The sequence below is a fragment of the Mobula birostris genome, chromosome 23 (assembly GCF_030028105.1).
Source record: "Mobula birostris isolate sMobBir1 chromosome 23, sMobBir1.hap1, whole genome shotgun sequence".
NCBI lineage: Eukaryota > Metazoa > Chordata > Chondrichthyes > Myliobatiformes > Myliobatidae > Mobula > Mobula birostris.
This window is the reverse complement of record NC_092392.1, coordinates 4663203-4677421: the sequence shown is the minus strand read 5'-3', so window position 1 is coordinate 4677421 and position 14219 is coordinate 4663203. Positions and strand designations below refer to the sequence as shown.

General features: G+C 39.9%; 1 protein-coding gene across 1 annotated transcript in view; it reads left to right on the top strand.

Moving 5' to 3' along the window:
* Window positions 1-14219, top strand: part of slc35b4 (solute carrier family 35 member B4) — a 50256-nt gene that overhangs the window by 19079 nt on the left and 16958 nt on the right. Inside the window, exons 2-5 of the mRNA XM_072241141.1 lie at window positions 8186-8299; window positions 8952-9054; window positions 10155-10204; window positions 11226-11307. Coding sequence (XP_072097242.1) covers window positions 8186-8299; window positions 8952-9054; window positions 10155-10204; window positions 11226-11307 — 349 coding nt within the window. The remainder of the gene's footprint in view (window positions 1-8185; window positions 8300-8951; window positions 9055-10154; window positions 10205-11225; window positions 11308-14219) is intronic.

The window sequence follows — 14219 nt, the reverse complement described above, 5'->3', positions numbered from 1 at the left end:
CCAAATTCCCACCCTTTGCTTATCAATAATTTCTTTATCAAAGGGTGATGGAAAGAGTTCCAGATTCCCTGGAAATGTCATTGCCACATGTACCAAGTAACAGTGAAGAGCTTGTCTTGCATTCTGTTCATACAGATCAGATCATCATGCAATGTATTGAGGTTGAGCAAGTTGTGCAGAATAAAGTGTAGCAGCTACAGAGAAAGGGCAGTACAGGTAATCAGTAAGGTACAAAATTGTAAAGAGGTAGATTGTAGGGTCAAGAATCCATCCTATTGTACTAGGGAACCGTTTAATAAGTTTGAAATGGCGGGCGTAAGCTGTCCTCAGGCCTGCTGGTATGTGCTTTTGTATCTTCAGCCTGATAGAAGAGAGAATACCTGAGGTGGGTGTGGTGTGGTATTTGATTATGCTGGCTGCAGGATGTGTTGACAGAGTCTACAGCGGGTTAGACTGCTTTCTGAGATGTGCTGAGGTGTGTGCACAACTCTCTGCAGTTCCTCAGTTGCATGTTCAGCAATTGCCTTACCGTTATGCATCCGCAGAGAATGGTGTATTGATAAAAATTGGTAAAGTTTGATTGTGACATGCCAGATTTCTTTAGCCTTCTGAGGAAGTAGAAGTGATGGTGAGCTTTCTTGGCCATGGTGTCCATGTGGTTGGAGCAGGACAGGCTGTTGGTGATGATCCCTCCTTGGATATTGAAGCTCTCCACCTCAGCACTGTTGATGTAGTGCACAGAGCATGTGCATCATCCCCCCTCCCCGCCCGAAGTCAATAACCAGCTGTTGTGTTTGAGGGAAAGGTTGTTAGTTTTGTGACATGGCGTCAAGACATCAGCTTCCTGTACTCTGACTCATTGTTGTTTGAGATATGGCCTCCTACGATGGTGTCATCTGCAATCTTGTGAACAGAGTTAGATCAGAATCTGGCGACAAGGTCATGAGAGTTGGAGACTGAGGACATATCCTTGTGGAGCACCGGTGTTTAGAATAATCATGGTTGAGGTGTTGCCGCCTCCGCTTACTAGCCCTCAGAAAAGGTAATTGTCTCGTCTTGGATAAGGAAACCTTTTATTTGATGGCGCGGTGCTGAGCAGACATGTGTCACAGCTCCTCCAAAAAGTGTTGAAATTATGCAACCAAACAACCTCGAATTACCTAAACAGCTCCAGTTTGTCTGATTGGAAACTGAGTGATAGCCTAAATGCCACCGAAACCAACAAAGCAGGTGCAGCAGTCTTCGAAATTAGACTCCACCTGTAACCATGCGGTGCAAGCTAACGACAATGCTGGTGAAGAAAAGGCAACAGATGCTAGCACGGCCCAAACCAAATCCTAAACGCTATTCAAACAATGAAAGATGACTTTGTGTCGAGATTTGACGGGCTACTAAACGCTGTACAAGGAGTACAAGCTGATCTGAAAGCTGTCACAGTGCGCATTACAGAAGCCGAAGATAGAATTAGCACTAATCGAGATGATACCGCCTCTGCGTAATCAAAATACAACCATGAAAGCAGCTATGGAGGCGTTAGTGTTTAAAGTGGACAACTTGGAAAACCGTATCCGCCGTTCTAACCTTCACCTGGTAGGGCTGATATGGTCTATTTTTTGGAAAAATGGACCCCCGAGGTGCTCGGTGCTGAAAACTTCCTGGGCCCCTGCTGATTGAGAGAGCGCACAGAATTGGCTGGGCTAACAATGTTGAAGAACAGTCAGCTAAACGACCCAGGGTAGTGATAATGGAGTTCTTAAACTACGCGGATGAGACCCGGGTTATGAAGGCTGCCAGGCTGAAAGAACCTGTACTTTTCGACAATCAGAGAATCATGTTTTTCCCCAACGTCTCTGCCGAGCTCCTCAGGCGAAGGAAAATTTTTGATCCAGTGAAGAAAGAGTTAGCCTCTCTCTCCATCCTGGACCTACGGTACAGGATAATTCACCCTGCTAAACTGCTGGTGATCTACAAAAGAAAACGCCGCACCTTTGACAGTGCACCGGCAGCGGTGAAATTTGTGCAGGAGCTGAAGGACTACAACTTGGAGGCTGCGGGCAAGTGAGACAGTACAGCAGTTTTTTGACTTTTGCTTCAATAGTGCCTGAGGGACATAAATGAACACTAACGAACGTTAGCGGTGTGTTACCCACTGCATTGTTTATGCTAATAAACTTGCATCGGTTCTCATTATCTTCAGTGGCACTGTAACTACAACCAGGTTAAATTTGATAAAGACTCTTGGTATAAATTTGGTTGTAATATTCTCTACTACTGATAACATTTGGGCTCTGTTCTGGCTGTTGGCCATGCTGTTCCTCACCATGATGACGGCGAGGGAAGACCAGTTAAGCTCCATAATTATGCCCTCTTTCAGGGCCGTCAGGAGGTGTTCATCGTGGGCTGGGTGTATTTCAGTTTGAGAAGTACACTGAGTTATGTTTACCATGTTTTAGGTACTATTTACTGGTTTTTACTCATCTTCTTTTGTTATGTTGGCAATCATTCTAAATCAATTCAGCTCAACGTGATTGAAATTATAACTAATAGCCTATGCCCTGCGAGCTTCAGTTTACCTCTTGGAATGTAAGAGGATTAACTAAACTTGTCAAGTTAAAGCAAGTCATGAGTAGGATAAGACAATTAAAAGCCAATACAGTTTTTCTGCAAGAGACCCATTTAACTGCTGAGGATATAGTTAGAGTAAGGAGGAGATGGCCGGGACAGGTTTTTTCGGCGTCTTCCAGCTCACACTCATGTGGGGGGGGGGGGGGGGGGTAATAACCATTATACATAAGTCGGTGCCTTTCCACCTTGTCAGTGTTACTGAAGACCAATCTGGCAGATACCTCATTACTCAATGCGAAATTTTCTCAAACAGGTTTAATTTGGTCAATATGCATGGGACAAATGATGACAATCCAGCTTTTTTCAGACGTCTGTTTTTATCATTAGCTGCTCTGCCGGGCCATCTTATTGGAGGTGGTGATTTTAATTGTGCACTTCAACCTAAACTAGAAAGATCTAATGGGATAGATACCTCTCACCATCAGACAAGAAAATACTTATTGCAATGCGCTGAAGACTTCAATTTAGTTGCTGTGTGGAGAAGGAAGTACCCAGATAAACTAACTTTTTCCTGCTATTCTAGCACTTGCCAGGCCTTTTCCAGAATTGATTATTTCTTAGTTTCAGCTGCTTTAATATCCACAATTATAAGCTGCTGGGTACAATAGCATAACAATTTCAGATCACGCCCCAGTTTCATTTATTTTGAACCTGCCTAATGCTTTACATTACTCCTCCAGATGGCGGCTTCAAACGATTTGGCTTAGGGATCCAGAATTTATAGCGTTTATTGGAGAACAGGTAGACTACTATTTTGGAAATAATACGGACCAGATATCTGCTGCTATAAGGTGGGAAGCCTTTAAAGCCTTTCTAAGAGGTCAGATGATTAGCTTTACCAGCTTTAGACATAAATCTTTTAAATTGGAAATAGAACAGCTTCAAAAAAGAATAAAAGAGACTGAATCTGAAATATTTCAAAATCCCTCTCGGCAGCTATTTGCAGAACTTAACAAACTGAGAGCTAAATATAATGTATGGCCATTAATAAGGCAACAAAAAGTTTGATGAGACGGAAGCAATCCTATTTTGAGCAGGGTGAAAAGGCTAGTAAACTCTTGGCCTGGCACATCAAACAGATACAAACAGAAAGGGCAGTAAACGCCATACAATCAATGAGGGGGTGACAACTGCTGACCCAAAAGAAATAAACAATATCTTTTTGAGATACCAACATCTGAATATTCTGAGTTATACAGATTTAGCTCCACAAGTACAAAAGGAATTTCTCGACTTGTTAGAATTTACACCCCTGGATGAAACGTCCTTGACCTCGCTGGAGTTTAATTTATTGTCTGAATCTGTAACTAACATGGAGGGAGGGAAAACTCCTGGGCCCGATGGAATTCCGATTGAAATACATAAAATCTTTATGACTAAATTAATTCCACCTCTGCTTGTTATGTATCAGGAGTCATTTGACACTGGATCCCTTCCCCCCTCCCTTAATGTGGCAGTAATTACACTACTTTTAAACCTGGAAAACCACCGTCCCTATGTGGATTTTATGGGCCAATCTCACTTCTGAACAATGATCTCAAAATTCTCTGTAAGGTATTAGCTAAGAGGCTGGAGCCACTCTTGCCAAAAATGGTCCACCCTGACCAAAACAGATTTGTTAAGGGAAGGCAGGGCTTCCACAACATTCGAAGAGTGCTTAATATACTTTATGAAAAATCTGGAAGTTCTGATAGCGCTATTCTGTCATTGGATGCCGAGAAAGCCTTTGACAGAGTGAAATGGCAATATCTATTTAAAGTTTTAGAAAGATTTGGTATAGGGGGAAAATTTCTAAGGTGGATACAGCTTCTTTATTCTAACCCACAGGCTGAAATTTTAACTAAGGGCTTTTTTCGGCACCTTTTAAACTCCCAACAGGGAGCAAGACAGGGCTGTCCCCCATCTCCCCTCCTGTTTTTCCTGGCTATTGAGCCACTTTCTATGGTAATTCAAAAACAGGCTAACATAGCAGGAGTAACTAGAGGAGATACAGAACATCGCATAGCCCTGCACGTGGATGACGTCACTTTGTTTTGCTCCAACTTAAAACAAACATTACCTGCGTTAGTTGATCTGATAAGTACTTTTGGTACTTTTGCAGGCTATAAAATAAACAACAACAAATTTGCAATATTATTCATGGATAAAGATGAGAGACTCAATCCCCCACTTCAAACGCCATTTATGGTGTCAGACCAGGGTTTTACTTATTTGGGTGTTTAAATTACTCCTACTATTGATAAAATTATCCCAACTAATTATAACCCTCTCACAGACTCAGTTATTCAACTTATAATCAGATGGACGAAATTGCCCATATCTTTGATTGGACGTATAAACATCTAAAAATATCAATTTTACCAAAGTTCCTGTACCTTTTCCAATCTATCCCACTTTCTCCTCCATCATCTTTCTTTTATTTATTAAAGAAAATTTGTTCTAATTTTATCTGGGATAATAGACGTCCATGACTCAGGCTTTCCCTATAATATCTGCCGTACGATAGAAGCGACTTACAGCTACCAAATCTTATATGGTATTTCTGGGCAGCCCAAATTAGAGCAGGAGTGTTTTACTTTGTTAAGGATCACTTCCCTACTTGGGTCTCAATGGAATCCCAGTCGATCAATATCCCTCTAGAACTATATGTGTATTCAGCAGATGATAAAAAACTGGTCAAACAAACTAAAAATCCTTTCTTAAAAAAATACAATAATGGTTTGGCACGATGCTCTTGCGTATTTGGGAGAGACATCACAGTTTTCCCAGTTTACTCCTGTCTTTGGTAATGGTAGCTTCTGGCCCAGCAAAGCAGTACCTGGTTTTAAAACTTGGTCGAACCGAGGCATAGCTAAGGTGTCTGATCTTTATAATGGCAATACATTTATGTCATTTGAAGAATTCGAGGCCACATATGGAATTCCAACAAAACACTTTTTTAAATACCTTCGGTTGCGAAGTTTTATTATGTCCAGACAAGGTTACAGTTTGAAGCTCCCTCCTTTATCTACCCTAGAAGACATCACTCTGAAATTATCTGAAGCTAGGGACATGTGTCTGTATTATACAATTTGTTTGCAAGTAAATGCAAAGAGTCATCAAACAACATACTACAAGCATGGAGAACTGACTTGCATGAGAATCTGTCAGAGAAAGAGTGGTCAGAAGCTTGTTCCTTAGTTCACACTCAATCAGTGAACACTCATTCTAAATTATTACAAGTGGATAACCAGACAGTACACTACTCCAGTCAGGTTGCATCACTTTAACCCCAACGTTCCAGGCACATGCATTAAATGTAACCACCAAAAGGGGTCTCTGTTCCGTTGTATGTGGGAGTGCCCCCAGATACTGTAATCTGCTTCTGGAAGAAGATGCTGGATTTAATTAGTCAGATTATTGGAAAAAAGGTGCCCCTTGATCCTAAATTATGTACTCTGAATATTTATCCAAAGGACTTTGTAACCTTCAAAAATGTAACATCTCGGCTTAATATTTGTTTTTTGGAAGCCAAACGCTGCATAGTCTATTCATGGAAGAAACCAACAACCAGTGGACTCTCACGATGGCTGAAAGGAATGACTTCTTACCTTGCTCTAGAAAAGATAAGCTACATCACAAAAAACAAACTTGGCAAATTTCAGGAAACTTGGAACATATTCTACAAGTTTCTGGAGAACAATATTCAGGATGATGAAAGTAACGAACTGAATTGACTGCTTTTTTTAATGGTGCGGTGTTTGCTTTTTTTGTGTGTTTTTTTTTCTTTTGATTTCTTCTGTATTGTATTTTTTCCTTTAAATTTGTTGTACTTTCAAATCTATAGATGATCTAATGTGTTTTCTTTTTATTCTGTAAAAGCAATAAAGAGATGTTTTATAAAAAAGAAACTTTTGTTTGAAGTGGCGAACTTCTAGCACTAGCTTCATCGGCAAGAAACATCCTCTTCACACCCACCTTGTCGATACCTCTCAGCATCTTGTGTGTTTCGAACTCGCAGACTCTGTTGGGATCATCTAGCTTGTCCAACCTTTCCTATAAGACAGAAGACACAAGGATGCTGGAATCTGGACATGGAGACAGTCTGCTGGAGATCAGTGGGTCGAGCCACATCTGTGGTTGAAAAGGAATTGTTCATGTTTTGGCCCAAAACATTGTTATTTTTCCATCTTTTTGCTGGACCAGTAATGTAGCGGTTAGTGTAACGCTTTACAGCATGAGTGATCACTGATTTGGTTTCATTTCTCACTGCTGTCTGTAAAGAGCTTGTCCATTTTCCCTGTGACCACGTGGATTTCCCTCCAGCTTCTTCCCATATTCCAAAAATGTACAGTTAGGGTTGGTAAGTTCTGCGGATGCTGCGTTGGCACCAGAAGCATGGCAACACTTGTAGTCTGCTGCCCACAACATCCTCACACGGTGTTGGTCGGTGACACAACCAACACATTCCACTGTGTGTCGATGTACATGTGACAAATAAAGCTGATCTTTATCTTTAATTTCTAAGCTATCCTTTTGCCCATCATCCACTAGGCAACCCACCAAGATATTCTGCATTCCAGAACTCAGTATTCCCACATCATTTGGATTTTTTTTTTAGCTTTCTTCTCAATATGGGCGGTTTCACATTTTCCCTCATTATATTCCATTTGTCAGGTCGTTGCCCACTCACTAATTTCTCCACACTAATTTGTAGCTTTCTTTTCTTCACAATTTACTTTCCTACTTTATTATTATCTCAGCAACAAATGTAGCAGTCACATCTTCCAAGGCATTTGTATCAATGATAAGAGGTTGCGGGTTCTTGTACAGATCCTTGCGGCATATCAATCGTTATACTTTGCCAACCAGAAGAAGGTCAATTCTCTTTCCTGTTTGCCTGTCAGTCTTCTGTCCTTGTAAATATTTACCTTCCACACCATGAGATTTTCCACAAATATCTTTGATGTAGCATCTAATCAAATTCCTTTTGCATATTTGATTATAGTATATTCACATTTCCTCTTCGTTCACATAGAAATTCAGTGAGTTCGCCAAATGTGACCTCTCTCTTACAAAAGTCACATTGACTTTGCTTGATAACTGGAATTTTTCTGAGTACTGGCATCTTCAATGATAACTTGCACAGTTTTTCCTGTGGTGGTTGTAAAGCTTCCCGATTTGTAACGTTCCATTCTCTGCATCTTATTTTGAATAAAGGAGTAATATTTCCTATTTCCAGTTTCCTGGATCCTTCCTTGAATCTAGGGAATTCTGTAAAATGAAAACCAACGCATCACATATCTCACCTACATTTTCTTTAGAGATGTGGAGTGAAGTTTTACAGGTCCCGATGATTTGTCAGTCCATAGCTTTACTACATAATTATTCTTGATTTAGTGCATTCATGTGTCCACTGAGAATTGTTCATTAATTTTTAACTCTGATTTATTGATTTGATTCTGTCCTATTTTTTTCATAGGAAGAGCAATTTATACAAAGAAAAGTTCAGGTTATTGGAATTTGCTGCTAAGCTATCAGTTTTATTGCACTTGTAGTTTAAAAATATTCTTTTTTTCAGGGATTTTCCAGGATGTGGGAACATTGTGACATTTGGACAGTTCCTGTTTATAGCACTGGAAGGCTTAATCTTTCAAGCTCACTTTCTCACAAAGCCCAGAGCAATTCCTTTGAGGTACCGGAAAAGTTCTCTTTTTGGAGGGGTTGGATACTAGTTTGTGTAACAGTAACTAGAATTCATGTTTCGAAATGCTCTTCCTTGTTTGTGATCTTCTGTAGCCGAAACACCTAAGTAATGTTTACAGCTTTCAGATCCGTGTTCTTTTCCATCTGGTCTCTTGCATGGGACCAATTATTAATCACTTTGCTCCTTGGGGGAGTATCTTCATCTGCCTAGACTTTAAGCTCTTGAGATGCCCCTCTCAATCCTTTGCTTCAGGAAAGAGTATGATCTAAAATTCCTCTCGTATTTGTGCAGGAAGCTTCCAGATGTCTTGCAGTTCTTTCTCATTCCTGTGAAGTACATTGCCTTGCTATTCTACTTGAACATCTGTTAAAGAAATTCCCCTACTGGTATCAGCTTGTACTCTTTCCCCTTCCTGCACCTTCTTACCCTGGCTTCTTTCCCCTTCCTCTCTAGTCCTAATGAAGGGTCTTGCCCTGAAATGTTGACTGTTTATTCCTCTCCATAGATGCTGCCTGACCTGCTGAGTTCTAGCATTTTGCATTTGTTAATCTGGTAGTCTCATGTGGGATGGTAGATGAAGGAATCGCTCTTCAATTTACTTTTTTTTATCTTTTCTCTGTTTTCTTTCTTTTTCACATAGGAACTACTTCATTATGGTGTCCATGTTTTTCGTTGTGAGTGTGGTTAATAATTATGCCCTCAACTTCAATATTCCAATGCCTTTGCACATGATCTTCAGATCAGTAAGTAGTTTCTTACCTATCAATATAAAAACAAATAATGAAACTGGAGACTATGACAGTATGTATGGCTTGTGTTTGAGTAGTGCATATATACTATTTGTATATACACCTAGTGTCCTCATTATTAGATACACCTCATCCCTACAAGTGTCTAATCAGTCAATCACGTGGCAACAACTCAATGCAGAAAAGCATGCAGACATGGTCAAGAGGTTCATTTGTTGTTCAGACCAAATATCAGAATGGAGAAGAAATGTGTTCTAAATTACTTTAATCGTGGAATGATTGTTGGTGCCTGGCTTGATTATCTCAAAAACTGTTGACCTCCTGGGACTTTCAGGCATAACAATCTCTATAGAGTTTAAGGAGAATAGTGTGAAAACAAAAAAAAAATCTAGTGAGCGGCAGTTCTGTGGACGAAAATGCCTTGCTAATGAGAGAGTTCAGAGGAAGATGCCCAGATTGGTTCAAGCTGACAGGAAGGCGGCAATAACTCAGATAACCACGCATGAGAATAGCAGTGTGCAGAAGAGCATCCAAGTAGGACCTTGAAGTGGGTGGGCTATAACAGCAGAAGACCACACTGAGTTCCACGCCTGATCTTAATAAAGTGGCTACTGAGTATAATACAGGTAACAGATGAATAAGGTCACTTCTATTTTCTAATATATTTTGGCTTCAAAATGGATGAATTTAGAGCATGGTTTAGATTGGATAATCGAAAGCAGCGAATAACCTTTTCCATGGAAGTTTGTGTGACTTAAGTGTGACATCCAATTGAATCACAAATCTCGAGTTCGGTCTCCTTTAAGAATATAGTAATATAGTTGCAAGGGATCTCCAGCCATCTCATTTTCATTAAGTTGGCAAAAGAAGCATGAATTACTGCCTTCATCCCAAGGTTTTATTATTTTGATAAAAACAGAAGGAAGTCATTGAATTTTAGAATGGATATCCCAATAACAGTAAATAATTTCCTCAAGGGCCGATTGCTGGGCAGACTGGTCATAATTGATTTTATTAATTAAATGCATTTTCTCAGAAAAGAGAGAGCAATTGTATAACTAGAATTTGTGTGACGTTTTTCTGTTATTTTCCAGGGCTCTTTGATTGCCAACATGGTACTGGGAATTGTCATATTAAAGAAAAGGTCAGTTTTTATTATTCTGCCTGTTGTGTCTCCGTGTACTGATCAAGTCAGCGCTATGCTATAGGCAAACAGTTGAGGGAATTTGATGGTAAATTAGGAACGAGTGAAAATAATAGACTGCTGACACGGCTTTTGGATAAAGATAATTAGGAAATAGAATAAAAAGCCCTCAAAAATACTGTTTTTAATTATCATGGTATTTTACATCCATTGAAATGCCTTAATGTGTAGTCTTTGAGGTAATGAATGACTGCATGGCAGGTAATTTTTACATTGTAAAGTGGCAAACATTGCAGTTCATTTTAATTATGCTGGTTGAAGGATTAATATTGGCCAGGATTCCAGTCACGTTTGGGAGAAGTACTGGCCTGCCTGTCTTTTCTCTATGTAACTGTAGTTTCACACTAATCTAGTCAACTTTTAAATGACGACTGAAGTGAGCTGGCAGGACACTCATTTGTATCCAGTGATTGAAAAGCTGACCAGCATCATCAAATTGAAGCGCCCACTGAATGGATAATAAATGTCTGCTCTGCCATTAGTTCAAGTGCCCTGAGAACTAATTATAAGAATTAATAGGGTGGTTTCTTTGTTAAGGCAGGACTTCGATTGAAGAGGTGCATCTAATCAGAATTGGGTTTATTATCACCGGCATGTGTTGTGAAATTTGTTAACTTAGAAGCAGCAGCTCAATACAATACATAATATAGAAGAAAAGAAATAATAGTTTAAGGCTCCTTGTAATCCAAATCAGATTTAACATCACTAAGTTAAATTTGTTTTTTGTGGCAGCAGCAAAGTGCAAAGACAAACATTTATTTATTTTTGTAGTATATGTCATGATTCAAGAACCATTCAGAAATCTGAAGGCAGAGGAGAAGAACCTGCTTTTGAACCATGAGGTGTGTGGAGAGTTAAACTACATTCCACTCTGCACCCATTCTCGACAGAAGCAGTTTTAAACTAATAGATTGTTGTGTCACCAAACAAGATTTTTAGCTTATTTTCTTCTCTTTCACAGATACACATTTGCGAAGTATATTTCAATTGCTTTGGTTTCTCTGGGGATATTTATCTGTACATTAATGTCAGCAAAACAAGTGGTAAGACATTGAAATTTATGCATAGCAGTCTGGAAAGTAGTGTAAACTGATTCAATAGTAACTTTCACAATGAAGGTGAAAATACACAATCATATAACTTGCATTTATAACCATATAACAATTACAGCATGGAAACAGGTCATCTCGGCCCTTCTAGTCCGTGCCGAACTCTTACTCTCGCCTAGTCCCACCGACCTACACTCAGCCCATAACCCTCCATTCCTTTCCTGTCCATATAGCTGTCCAGTTTAACTTTAAATGACAACATTGAACCTGCCTCAACCACTTCTGCTGGAAGCTCATTCCACACAGCTACCACTCTCTGAGTAAAGAAGTTCCCCCTCATGTTACCCCTAAACTTTTGCTCTTTAACTCTCAACTCATGTCCTCTTGTTTGAATCTCCCCCACTCTCAATGGAAAATGCCTATCCACGTTAACTCTATCTATCCCCCTCATAATTTTACATACCTCTGTCAAGTCCCCCCTGAACCTTCTACGTTCCAAAGAATAAAGACCCAACTTATTCAACCTTTCTCTGTAACTTAGGTGATGAAACCCAGGTAACATTCTAGTAAATCTTCTCTGTACTCTCTTTATTTTGTTGACATCTTTCCTATAATTCGGTGACCAAAACTGTACACAATACTCCAAATTTGGCCTCACCAATGCCTTGTACAATTTCAACATTACGTCCCAACTCCTATACTCAATGCTCTGATTTATAAAGGCCAACATACCAAAAGCTTTCTTCACCACCCTATCCACATGAGATTTCACCTTCAGGGAACTATGTACCATTGTTCCTAGATCTCTCTGTTCTACTGCATTCTTCAGTGCCCTACCATTTACCATGTATGTCCTATGTTGATTAGTCCTACCAAAATGTAGCACCTCACATTTATCAGCATTAAACTCCATCTGCCATCTTTCAGCCCACTCTTCTAAGTGGTCTAAATCTCTCTGCAAGCTTTGAAAACCTACTTCATTATCCACAACTCCACCTATCTTAGTATCATCTGCATACTTACTCATCCAATTTACCACCCCATCATCCAGATCATTAATGTACAGGACAAATAACAGTGGACCCAGTACAGATCCCTGAGGCACACCACTAGTCACCAGCCTCCAATCTGACAAACAGTTATCCACCACCACTCTCTGGCGTCTCCCATCCAGCCACTGCTGAATCCATTTTACTACTTCAATATTAATATCTAACGATTGAACCTTCCTAACCAACCTTCCATATGGGACCTTGTCAAAGGCCTTACTGAAGTCCGTATAGACAACATCCACCACTTTACCCTCGTCAACTTTCCTAGTAACCTCTTCAAAAAATTCAATAAGATTTGTCAAACATGACCTTCCACGTACAAATCCATGTTGACTGTTCCTAATCAGACCCTGTCTATCCAGATAATTATATATACCATCTCTAAGAATACTTTCCATCAATTTACCCACCACTGATGTCAAACTCACAGGCCGATAATTGCTAGGCTTACTCTTAGAACCCTTTTTAAACAATGGAACAACATGAGCAATACGCCAATCCTCCAGCACCATCCCTGTTTCTAGTGACATTTGAAATATTTCTGTCAGAATGTATTTATGTACCAATGTTATATTAAGAAAATGTTCAAAATGCTTCACAGCATTATCAGATCCTTGAAATGAAAATCTTAACGGTTATGAGCAAAAGGTGGAAGAGGATGGAACTGATTGGGTAGATTTTTCAAATGTGTAGTGAATATTGTCTCCTGCATTTTATGCATCCCTGTATATTGGCACAGAATTGCAAAAATTATGAAAGGTGCTGTTTTGCCTGTTTAATCAAGTGAAATCTTTACACCGTTTCTGTAAGAATTGAAAATAAGATGGCAACAAACACAAAATGCTGGAGGAACTCAGCAGGCCAGGCAGCATCCATGGAAATGAATAAACGTTTGATGTTTCGGGCCGAGACCCTTCATCAGGACCAGAAACAAAGATGAGATGTTAGAGTAAGAAGGTGGGGGGAGGGGAGGAAGAAGTACAAGGTGATAGGTGAAGCCGGGAGAGGGGGAGGGATGAAGTAAAGAGCTGGGAAGTTGATTGGAGGAAGGGGAATCTGATAGAAGAGAGTAGAAGGCCATGGAAGAAAGGGAGGAGCATCAGAGGGGGTGCTGGGCAGGAAGGGAAAAAGGTGAGAGAGGGAAATGGGAATGGTGAAGGGGGAATAACATTTGCTAATAGTAGCTATGAGGAGGGAGGTGTGATGCACACAAAGATACATAGAAGCAGAGGAGTGGTTTTCAGTCTTTCGAGCTGCCTGCCAGTCACCATGTTGGACGTTGGTCCTGAATCTTAATACTATAATCTTTACTTTTCTGTGTGGTAGCCAGAGAGTGGTAAATCCTTAGAATTCATTGCCATAGACTGCTGTGGAGGCCCAGTTATTGGGAATATTTAAAGTGGAGGTTGATAGGTTCTTGATTAGTAAGGGTGTCAAATGTTATGTGGAGAAGGCAGGAAAGTGGGGTTGAGAGGGGAAACTAAATCAGCTATGACAAAATAGTGTAGAACGTTTTGCTCCTATGTCTTATGCTCTTATGCATGTTCTTTGATGCTTTTAGTGTTTGGAAATCTATCTTTCAGCTGCTTAAATTATCCTTGTAATATATTTCAGCTCCACATATTTGCTGTGCTGCACTTTAAAAATTTTGGGTGTTGCCCAGTGCTACACATTCTGAACCTCAGTCCTCTTAACAGAGTTATGCTGTTAATTCTGCAAGTGTGGAGTGTGTTTTATTTCACACTTGCAGAGGAAGGTATCAGTCATTTTCATTAACAGTGGGGATTGAGTGTGTGTATGTGCATATACCTCAGTGCTTGAAATGTGTGGGCTTATCTTGAACTAACAGATCTG